Source organism: Scophthalmus maximus, chromosome 21 (assembly GCF_022379125.1).
Source record: "Scophthalmus maximus strain ysfricsl-2021 chromosome 21, ASM2237912v1, whole genome shotgun sequence".
NCBI classification, from domain to species: Eukaryota; Metazoa; Chordata; class Actinopteri; order Pleuronectiformes; family Scophthalmidae; genus Scophthalmus; species Scophthalmus maximus.
In genome coordinates, this window is record NC_061535.1 from 15,537,501 (window position 1) to 15,550,000 (window position 12,500).

A 12,500-nucleotide genomic window follows, 5' to 3' on the forward strand; every position below is an offset into this window, starting at 1 on the left:
CGTGCTGAGACACTCGTGGACTAATCAGGGATAAGATCTGCTCCTGTGTTTTTCTTCACCACAAACTCCTCAGTTCATCAGAAGCATGAAATTATAATATGATATGATATAATGTAATATACAGAAAACCAGGAAGCTGATTATCAGCCTAGGTCAGAGGTCAGCGGTGTTCCTGCCCGGCGACAAACTGTCACTTTGTGTTAAAGTCAAACAGGCAAGAAAATCCATTAGTTGTTTTGCTGTTTTGTTGAACTCCGGGAGAACAAGAGAGAAAACCTGCTCATTAATTATGGATGTAGAAGTAAGTAAAGAGTTTTAATCTCCACTTCCTCCCGTCGTACAAACATGAAATATCTCTGACTCAGGAACCGCCATCTTGTGGTGGTGTCACGTTCTCGACCAATCACCAGTCAGTGTCGGCGTCTTAATCATTATCAATATTATTATTATTATTATTATTATTAATACTACTTATACTAATAATGATATGAAAAGATATATATGTATGTATGAATTGTCTCTACAGTCATTAACTGTGTTTTCACACAATGAAAAATGTTTTATTCATATCAGAAAATGCTGATGTGAGACTTGAACACACTGAAAGATTTAATATTTAAAACTGAATTATTAATATTTGCAGTGATTTACAGGCAAACACTGAGTGACAGGAATCACTTCACCAGTTTGATGTCTTTCATTATGTTTCAGTGTATGAACAGGAACTATAGATTTTTAATGAAATTTTCTGATAGTTTTTGATTTTAATGTGTCATTTTTATTGATGTAATAATGCAGTAATGAGCACTGAGCACTGATAAGATAATGCACCAACAAGCAACGGATCCTTGTGCGATAATATAGTAATACAGCAGTGTGATAATATAACAAAAGGGACTGGGTACTTGCACAATAATGAAGTAACAAAACACACGACTGTGCAATTATGTAGTAAAGGGTGTTGAGTACGGTCGTGATAATGCAGTGAGTGTGGTGGCTGGTGCGATAATGTTGCGATGGGCACCGAGTGCCTACGTGATAATGCAGTTAAGAGCTTTAGGGGGGCGCTGATGTGATAATTTAGTAAAGTGTATTGATCACTCTACCGATAATTTAGCAAAGAGCACTGGTGCCAAAGTGCAGTCAAGAGCCCTGATTACTGCCATGATAATGTAGTCAAGAGTACTGAGTACTGCTGTGATACTGTAGTCAAGAGTACGGAGTACTGCTGTGATAATGTAGTAAAGAGTACCGAGTACTGCTGTGATAATGTAGTAAAGAGTACCGAGTACTGCTGTGATAATGTAGTAAAGAGTACAAAGTACTGCTGTGATAATGTAGTCAAGAGTACAAAGTACTGCTGTGATACTGTAGTCAAGAGTACAAAGTACTGCTGTGATAATGTAGTCAAGAGTACAAAGTACTGCTGTGATAATGTAGTCAAGAGTACAAAGTACTGCTGTGATAATGTAGTAAAGAGTACAAAGTACTGCTGTGATAATGTAGTCAAGAGTACAAAGTACTGCTGTGATACTGTAGTCAAGAGTACAAAGTACTACTGTGATAATGTAGTCAAGAGTACAAAGTACTGCTGTGATAATGTAGTCAAGAGTACAAAGTACTGCTGTGATAATGTAGTAATGAGATCATGATCCCATCACACCACGGTTTGTTTATTCATGCAGCGTTTATGTTTGTTCAGTTCATGTCTGTATTTGAATAACTTTATTGAGTGACTGGTGTCCGCACAATTACACAGCTGCTGTGTGTGTGTGTGTGTGTGTGTGTGTGTGAAAGAGAGAAAGTCAGATGTGAGTAAAGCTGATTGAAAGAGAGGGAGGTGGAGGAAGCAGTGGAGGTGTGTCTGCTCCGCGGCTCGTGGAGGACTGAGGACTGACGACTCTCACCCGGACCTCAGCAGCGGGACCGACCGACCGACCGACCGGACTGAACCAGGCACCATGAGTCTTGTGTCCGGAGCCGCGCTGCTGCTGCTGCTGCTCGGCCGCTGCTGCTGCACCAGCCCCGGGAGGAGAGGTAGGACTGAGCCCGGGCTGAGAGCTTGGAGGGGGGGGGGGGGGGGACATGGAGAAGTCCTGGGACTCGACGGTGTTTTAATGAAGTTAATAAGTGTGTCACAAAATATGAGGATGGAATTAAATGAACCACGAATTTACGGTCACATGTTTGATGTTTGGTCCAATCGAAGTGGATTCATGAGGCTGATGCCGACAACGATATTAGAGAGAATATATATCGGCGGATTTATATATACCAATAAATCAGCCGTTATAGATATATTCAAATAAAAAAATGTCAATGATCCCAAGACGTCACTGAGGTTTGATATTTTACAATTAACCATAAACTTGATCATAAATAACTATAAATATAAAGAAAACACAAATTCAACAAAATATGTATAACATTGAATAACAAAAATGTTTTAAATATAAACGCACAAGTTTCGTAATGATTCATTCTGTAAAATAAAGATTTTTTAAATCGACCAACATAAACGTTGACACATTTAAATCTGCCAACTCAGAACCTAAAGATATTCAGCTGTGGATCAATTATGATGAAGAAAAGCATCAAACGTCACATCTGAGAAACTGGAACTGATGAGTTTTGGCATTTTTGGAATTAAAGAGTTAAACGATGAATCGACTGCAGCATTAACGACTCAAATATCCAGACAAAGAGATTTAAACAAAATTAAGCACTTTGTTCCCGAGTTAGACATCGTGTCATTCAGAGGATCGCTCGTTTATATGTTGATGATCCTGCGACATTTTCCTCTAACATGAGGAAGAACGTTTGTAATGAACACTGCAGCCTGCAGGGGGCGCTGGCAGGACTATATCATCTATAATATTATATTAAAATGTGAATCAGACTCATATATTCTGATTCATCTTTACAGTCAGTGATCGTCTTTATATACAGTCACTGATCGTCTTTATATACAGTCAGTGATCGTCTTTATATACAGTCAGTGATCGTCTTTATATACAGTCAGTGATCTTCTTTATATACAGTCAGTGATCGTCTTTATATACAGTCAGTGATCATCTTCATATACAGTCGCTGATCGTCTTTATATACAGTCAGTGATCGTCTTCATATACAGTCAGTGATCGTCTTTATATACAGTCAGTGATCGTCTTTATATACAGTCAGTGATCGTCTTCATATACAGTCAGTGATCGTCTTCATATACAGTCGCTGATCGTCTTTATATACAGTCAGTGATCGTCTTCATATACAGTCAGTGATCGTCTTTATATACAGTCAGTGATCGTCTTTATATACAGTCAGTGATCGTCTTGATCGTCTTTATATACAGTCAGTGATCGTCTTTATATACAGTCAGTGATCGTCTTCATATACAGTCAGTGATCGTCTTTATATACAGTCAGTGATCATCTTCATATACAGTCAGTGATCGTCTTTATATACAGTCAGAGATTGTCTTTATATACAGTCAGTGATCGTCTTTATATACAGTCACTGATCGTCTTTATATATGGTCACTGATCGTCTTTATATACAGTCAGTGATCGTCTTTATATACAGTCAGTGATCGTCTTTATATACAGTCAGTGATCGTCTTTATATACAGTCAGTGATCGTCTTTATATACAGTCACTGATCGTCTTTATATACAGTCTCTGATCATCTTTATATACAGTCACTGATCGTCTTGTTATATTGTGAAATACAGTTTCGTCTCTTCAGTCGTGTGTTTCAAAACTTCCTGGAAGATCTAAACCGAGATACCTGATTGGTTTTTATTCCCGAGCAGTTTCCTGCTGAGTGGCCAGTCTGAAAAACAAAACAGAGACTTGCTAAGCATCATGGGTAATATGAGCTCTGAGGGTTTTTTGTTCAGGTTTGTTCGACAGATAATTTTTACTCCTGACAGGAGGAGAGAATAAATAACAAAGAATGATGCTGAGCTCAACTGTTCAGACTGTTGTCTCAGTGTGTGTGTGTGTGTGTGTGTGTGTGTGTGTGTGTGTGTGTGTGTCAGTTATAAGTGAAAACAGCTGACCGCTCTCTCTCTTTGTCTTGACAACAATTTGATTACGGCAGGATTCTTTTACGACAGTGTTTCTGTGTGACTTCCCTTGTTGTTAATGGGCCGTTGTGTCGTCGCTGCTCGGCACAGACGGACCAACAGGCCGAGCACCTGCAGAACTGGACTCAGGGTGAACTTCCCCCTCGATTCCCTCGCGCTGCACTAAAGAAATATCTACATCGCGTTTGTCCAATGTTCCAATATAAGAACACAACGCTCGGGGGCAGGAGACACCTGTAAGTGGTTCAGGTGATCCTTGAAAGGTTGTATTGGTCCTAAAGGTGGCAGGAATCTGGAAGGGGGTTTGAAGAAGTCCTGGAATTGGTCCGAGGGACGTTAAAGAGGTTTTAAAGGTCCTTAAATCTCATAAAGGTTTTTAAATGGGTTTCAGGAGTCCTCACTATAGGTCGCAAAGGAAACTGAAGATGCTCTGGTCCTGGACGAGGTCTAAAGTCCTTGAGAAGGTTATAGATGTGCTGCAAAGGATTCTGATAGGTCATGGAGGAAGCAAAAATCTTGAGGGAGGTTGTCTGGATTCTGGAGTTTGCAGACGTATTTCGAGAGGTTGTAGATGTCCTTGAGAAAAGGGGTTCAAGTGGTGCCAAGATGTTGATGGGTTCGTCAAGAGGTTATTAGGTTCCTCGAAAAAGCTACAGAAACTCCTGAAGTACCTTGAGTTTCCATAAAGGTTGCGGGTGTCCTTCAAGACATTTTTAAGTACCTTCAGCAGGTCACAGAGGTTCTTGAGGAGGTGGTAGGGATGTTGTGGGAGACTCAAAGGTTCAGAGTTCAGCTGAGGTTCTTGTCGGTGGTTAGACGGGTTGTAGGCGTTACTTAAGATGACAAAGCTCCAGGTTCCAGACTTCCTGGAGGAGACTCACCAGCAGTTCTCACGGGCTCCTCCACTGAACTCTTCGTCTGGAGAAAATGACGAAATATCGCAAGTGAAAATATTCATTTTTTGTTTCTTCTGTTGTTCTTCTGTTGAACCTTTTTGTATTTGAGCTGCAGCAAATGAAGAAACACTGATTGTTGTGACTGAAGAGAGATTTGACCTTCAACAGTGTGTGTGTGTGTGTGTGTGTGTGTGTGTGTGCGTGTGTTTGTGTTTCGGCCTTGTTCCCATTGAGTTTGACTTTTTGGAAAGACCTTGGGAGTGTGTGTGTGTGTGTGTGTGTGTGTGTGTGTGTGTTTTGGAGGCAGCTGAACTTAAACTTTCCCCCTAAAATAAAGGAGCCGTGTGGTAACCGTGGCAACAGTATTAGCATACGGAGCCGAGCGTTGCCCAGCGACACGTTGAACTCGAACTGGTTGTTGTTAGTTTTTTGTCCGTTAGTCGTGTGTGCCAGCGGTCGGCTCCTCTGCTCTGATTGGACGACGGACAACCTCAGTGCAGACGTGTACAGGAACAAGAAACAAAACGTTTTGCAGTTGATTCGTGTCTTTTTTTAGTCTCTGTCCTTTTCATTCGACTGTGGAAGTGTTGGAAAGACGAGCTACGGGAAGAGGTTATTGTCCAAAGTCCTGTTCAACTTGGATTAAAGTGATTGTCTGAGTCAGACGCGTTTGTTAGCTGCAGGACAATCGCTGGAACGTTGAGGCGAGGGGGCGGAGCCTGGACAGAGCGCCCCACTTGCTTGCCGCAGATTTTCCCCCTGTAGCTCACTCGTGGGCTCACTCGGACATTCTCCAGGGCTGGAAGGAAAAGTTCTGGAAATTGTCCGGAGCGACATTTACGGACATTTGTGTTCTCACACTCAAGTTCCACTTGGTTGATGACAATCCAGGCTGAGTGGATTTAAATGTGTGTTCTTTCATGAGGCCACACTTGTGTTAAACCTCAAGGGGCCGATTGGTTCACTGATCTTTGGTACAAACACATTAACACACAAACACCAACAAGCAGCTGGTTGGAACCAGTTTGACAGGTGAGGAGAAAGTGACATGACGACCGCGTCGACTGAACCCGGTCACATCTGTCAGTCTGACGTCAGAGCAGCGATGTGTAGTAGTTTTCCCAGTTACAGTAAATGGCCGTGAGAGGCGCAGGTGTGACCCGCGCTGCGCCGCCGCAGCGGTGCAGCCTGGGAGATTTTCAGATGCTGGAATGTGAAGAATGTCAACCATGGAGCTCAGAAACTATGAACAGGATTATACAGGCTCCTCGTTCGAGCCGCTCTGAAACATGCAAACTGTGCGTTTTAGAGCAGGAGGAGGTTTAACCCCTGTTCGACCCGGTCGGACCAAACCGCCGGGTCTGTCCCCTGGAGGTCAGAGGTCACACAGCTGGATTTGCAGCTGGAGCCTCAGTCAGCTGTTTTCACGCCCGAGCGTTTGTGGGTTCTGATCAGTTTTTCCTGGAGTTCAGTCGTTTGTGTTTCTCAAGAAACTGAAGATGCTCTGGACCTGGACGAGGTCTAAAGGTCCTTGAGGAGGTTGTCTGGATTCTGTAGGAAGACAAGACGTCTTCGAAGAGGTTGCAGACAAATTTTGAGAGGTTGTAGATGTCCTTGAGAAAGTTGTACAAGTCCACGAGGGGGTTCCAGTGGTGGCGAAGGTGTTGATGGGTTCTTCAAGAGGTTCTAAGGTTCCTCGAGGAAGCTACAGAAATTACCGCAGTACTTTGAGTCCTCATATAGGTTGCCGGTGTCCTTGAAGACATTTACAAGGCTGCAGAGGTTCTTGACAAGGTGGTAGAGATGGCGGAAGAGGTTCAAAGGGTCAGAAGAGGCTCTGTTGGTGAGATGGGTTGTAGCGTCCTTGAGGATGTTCAATAGGTCCTTGACCAAGTTCGAGGTTCAAGACTTACTGGAGGAGGCTCAAATTACTAAAATAAGTATCTAATAAATCTCTGAAAGATACCAATCAAACTTTTCAGACATAAAAAAGTATTTGTTATTTTCCCTGAGGTGTTCCACAGGGTTCAATCCTGGGTCCTCTGTTACTTTCACTTTATGAGGTAGATTTATAGTTTTTCTGACGACACATTGTGTATTTTTACTGTTCCGTGAGGGAAACGGGTCTCATGTTCAAAATCAAAATCTCAGTTCAGTGCAGCAGGAGCCGTCTGATTGGTCGTGAGGAAATCTGAATAAAACCATAAATGTGGGCGGATAAAGATTTAAGAGTTTCTTTATCTGGAGCAGTTTCTGTGAGTCGCAGAGTTTCCTGCCGAGCTGCACGTGACCTTCAACCTCCTCCACCAATCAGAGGGTTCCGCTCAGCCGTAGGTTAGATAAGAGCTAGAATCAACCAATCACCGCCTGCGAGGGAGAGAACTACACATCCGTGAGAGACCTCAGCTGAGTGTGTGTCTGATAATAACTCAGAGCAGGAGACTCGTCCAGAGATTATTGATAATATACTTTCATATATTCATGTACAATCCGTACTTTGTATGTTTAGAAAACAAGACGTCGTCCTTCTGGAATCTTCCGTGAACAGCAGCAGAGAGTGAAGCAACTTCATCGTGACAGACAAGCACAGTCTCGCTCTGACCTGCAAACACTGCTGCAGGCAGAACACACACACACACACACACAAACACACACAAACACACACACACACACACACACACAGGTACACGCACACACACACACACACACACACACACACACACAGGTACACGCACACACACACACACACACAGGTACACACACACACACACACAGGCACACGCACACACACACACACACACACACAGGTACACGCACACACACACACACACACACAGGTACACACACACACAAACACACAAACACACAGGTACACACACACACACACACAGGTACACAGTGCAGCGATTACTTTTTGGAGCTGGTTAGTTCAGGACGTTCCCTTCAGCGTTTCCTCAGAGACAGAAAACACTTTTTTGTTTTCAGACAGACAACATGAATAAACATTTTTATTGAAGTGAACTCGGTGGATAAATGTGATGATGGGAGAGGACAGAAGATGAAATAAGTTCTGGTACAATCATTAATGTTACTCTGTTGCTGGGAGAATCTCCAACGAAAAAATCTCAGATTTTCTGTGAGATTTTTGCTTGAAAATCAACTTAAATCTCATAATCTGACATTAAAGTCACAATTTATGAGATTTTATGCATCAGGAGCTTCAACACATCGCTGTGACCATCTGCGGTCCACGTCATCAACTACACGTCGTCGTGTGTCTGATTTCTGCTTTGCGTTTGTTTTGATATATTTGAATTCATATTGATTTGGAGTAATCTGAGTAAATGTACCTGGTTCCTTTCCACCAGTGGTTGAAGCACAAACTGAGTCAGCTGATTGTGAACTGCATGATTTTATTATTTTGTTATTCACGTATGAACCGGTGATAAAACACAATCAGACTTTTAATTTGAAAACAGAGTGAAACTGAAAAGTCATTTCTTCTCAGTGGAGCCTGAGAAACCTGCCGAGTGAGAGGTCCCCAGAACGACGACTCTCAGCCGCTCGACACATTCCTGAGCAGTGTGTGTGTGTGTGTGTGTGTGTGTGTGTGTGCAGGGTCACTGTGTTCCTGCTACAACATTCTGCAGGACAACACTGTGTTTGTCTTCTCCCTGATTCTGTCTGAGTCTCAGTTCCAGACCAGAACCAGGTTCAGACACCGAGCAGAACCACACACAAGCTTCAGTAACACATTGTGAACCACAGCAAGTGAATGCATCGCTGCTCTGTTTGACCAGCCGATGGCCTGAAAGTGAGACGTGTCGTTGTCCAGACGACCGAGAGCAGGAACATCACACACTGTGAACATGTCGGGATGCGTTCAATGACCTCACGGACGACCTCCGTTCCACAACCGTCCGCCGCTTTCTCCACGTTGGACGCCGAACCGCCCTCTAGTGGTCGCGTTGCGTCACGTCTGCGTGCGTAAAGAGAAGGTGAACACGCCTCGAGGGAGGACGTGCAGCTGATTATCTGAGCAGATGTCTTTTCTTTGCTTTTCTTGTCATCTTTATTTACGTGACCCTCGGTGAAGAAGCCCCGCCCTCCGATGTGCTGATCTCCACAGAGCCGCAGAAATAAAATTCAATCTTCATAAGAGATGAGAGCGCAGAGAGGAAGACGGAGGAGAAGATGGAGCGCGACCTTCACCCAGACACACATTTCACTTCTTCTCTCACAGAGAAACAAAAACACTTCTCTCTCCCCGGAGAGTCCGTGTGACACATTATCATCATCATTATTATTACAACAATAATCGGGTGGAAAAACGACTCTGATATCAACGTCGAACTCTTCACCTCCAGACCTGAACGCACCGCTGAGTGAGGTGCGTCTCGTATCCAGATGTGGATTTTAATGTTTCACATCTGGTGAGAGTCCAGCTCACGTCTCGTCCTCCTGGACGAGACCGAAAGAGAGAGAGAAGAAGAGGAAGAAGAAGAAGAAGAAGAAGATGAAGAAGAAGAAGAAGAAGAACAACAAGAAGAAGATGGCAGCCGTCAGTGGAGATGTGTTCAGGGACCACGTCCTGCGAGGCCGTTCTCTCTCACATCCAGCACTTTGTTCAGAAAGTGAACGACGAGGCGCCGAGCAGATTTAATTCAAACACAGAAATCTATTTCATACGAGCTCGTGTTGAAAAGTGGAAATCAATGGTTTGAGAGTTTGACCTGCAGTGACCTCGCCCGAGGCTCCGGCACCGGACTGAACGCTCGGCGAGGGCCGACGTCCAATAAGTGCTTTTATTGACGTTTCAAAACTGTGATTTGTTCAGTCACTGACGCGTTCACTTGCTTTTTTAAGGGCTGAAGTTCATTGGAACAGAGTTGAAGCAAGTGAACGCATCACGGCTCAGTTCGTAAAGTTCACTTTGTCGTTCCAGCGCTCAGCGTAAACAAACCCACATATAAAATAAATCTTTTCATATTTAAACATAGAGAAAGAAAAGTATAAAATATAGAGTTAAAGCTTAAAAAGTGTCGTATACTTCAAACACGATATTTAATCGCAGAGTTCGGACCGGAAGGCGCCGCCCAGGTCGGTGGTACACGGACCGAGTGAAGAAGTAAAGTCACAACGCTCCCGACTGACGATGATTTGGATTCACGTCCTGACAGAGAGATGGAGGGAGTGATCACACACACACACACACACACACACACACACACACACACACACACACACACACACACACTCACACACACACTCACACACACACTCTCTCTGTTATGCAACATACGTGTTTTTCAGGCCTGTCTCAGAGGAATGTGTGTGTGTGTGTGTGTGATCTCTCGCTCCATCTCTTGCGCTCTAATGAACCAGTTGAATTCTCTCTCTGATTGGCCGCCGCTGTGATTCGCTGGAAGTGAAGAAACATTGTGGCGTCAGAAGTTTCCAATTCCAGGATTTCTGCTGCTGAATCATCGGCTTCGCTCTCATGGCGGCGAGCGGCGTCCGGAGAACAAGGCGGAGCGTTCAGCAGCGAACTGGAGCTCGACTGATGCAGATGTTAGATATTAATATACATCAGCAGATATGATGTCATCATCAAACCTTCAGAAATGTAACTGAGTCTTGATATTTTACAATTTAACCATAAAGTTGATTATAAAGAAAAGAAAACACAAATATAAAGAACATAATTATTCTGTAAACTAAATGTTTTCGTGTCAGTAAACTTGGACACAGATTCTGAGTTTGTCTGTGAACGACTCATATCACATGATTCTATCGACCGACAGTCAGACTGTGTGTGTGTGTGTGTGTGTGTGTAACCTTGAATAAAGGTCACAACAGATAAGAAACATTTCCACAAACATGTTTGTTTGTCACATCCTGTCGTCGTGGTTTGAACTCGACGACAGGATGTGCTGGTTTTCAAAAAACAAAAACATTTTAAAATATTCTCTCTGAAACTAGAAATCTTGTAGTTCGTTGGTGACTCGTCTGTAGTTGGACAGACGTTTGTCATTACGACGTTTAGAGACGAAGGAATAAAGTTTTGACTTTTTATCGCAAAGTTTTCACGTTGATCTGAGCCGCTGAAGAAATCGACCTTCATCACACATGAGAGAGAGAGAGAGGAGATCAGACCTGTTCCTGAACAAACACGTGTGTGTGTGTGTGTGTGTGTGTGTGTGTGTGTGATCGTGTATAAACATGGAGGCTGTGACTCAGCTCGTGGAGGATATTGAAGGTGGAGTTAACTCAACAGTAAAACAAACACGCCCCTCCCTTCAGTGCGTCTTCATAAGCTCCACCCCTCCACTCCCATTTGTGGGAAAATCGCCACGGCAACGTCACAATCCAGTCCAGAGCGTCTTATACGTCATGGAGTGGAAAGTGTACCGAGGAACATTCTATCACAGAGCTGTCAATCAAATAAATACTGCTGCTAATGTCGCTAAGGTCTCGTCTTTATATACAGTCAGTGATCGTCTTTATATACAGTCAGTGATCGTCTTTATATACAGTCAGTGATCGTCTTTATATACAGTCAGTGATCATCTTTATATACAGTCAGTGATCGTCTCTATATACAGTCAGTGATCGTCTTCATATACAGTCAGTGATCGTCTTTATATACAGTCTCTGATCGTCTTTATATACAGTCAGTGATCGTCTTTATATACAGTCTCTGATCGTCTTTATATACAGTCAGTGATCGTCTTTATATACAGTCAGTGATCATCTTTATATACAGTCAGTGATGGTCTTTATATACAGTCAGTGATCATCTTTATATTCAGTCAGTGATGGTCTTTATATACAGTCAGTGATCGTCTTTATATACAGTCAGTGATCGTCTTTATATACAGTCAGTGATCGTCTTTATATACAGTCAGTGATCGTCTTCATATACAGTCAGTGATCGTCTTTATATACAGTCTCTGATCGTCTTTATATACAGTCAGTGATCGTCTTTATATACAGTCAGTGATCATCTTTATATACAGTCAGTGATGGTCTTTATATACAGTCAGTGATCATCTTTATATTCAGTCAGTGATGGTCTTTATATACAGTCAGTGATCGTCTTTATATACAGTCAGTGATCGTCTTTATATACAGTCAGTGATGGTCTTTATATACAGTCACTGATCGTCTTCATATACAGTCAGTGATCGTCTTTATATACAGTCAGTGATCGTCTTTATATACAGTCAGTGATCATCTTTATATTCAGTCAGTGATGGTCTTTATATACAGTCAGTGATCGTCTTTATATACAGTCAGTGATCATCTTTATATACAGTCACTGATCGTCTTTATATACAGTCACTGATCGTCTTTATATACAGTCAGTGATCGTCTTCATATACAGTCAGTGATCGTCTTTATATACAGTCAGTGATCGTCTTTATATACAGTCAGTGATCGTCTTTATATACAGTCAGTGATCGTCTTTATATACAGTCACTGATCGTCTTTATATACAGTCAGTGATCGTCTTTATA

The 12,500-nt window shown here is 42.7% G+C and overlaps 1 protein-coding gene across 1 annotated transcript in view; it reads left to right on the top strand.

The window, feature by feature from the left end:
- The window catches only part of LOC118291002 (melanoma receptor tyrosine-protein kinase-like), a 42,372-nt gene that overhangs the window by 5,104 nt on the left and 24,768 nt on the right, over positions 1-12,500 (top strand). Inside the window, exon 2 of the mRNA XM_047329708.1 lies at positions 1,798-2,037. Coding sequence (XP_047185664.1) covers positions 1,962-2,037 — 76 coding nt within the window. The 5' untranslated portion in view covers positions 1,798-1,961. The remainder of the gene's footprint in view (positions 1-1,797; positions 2,038-12,500) is intronic.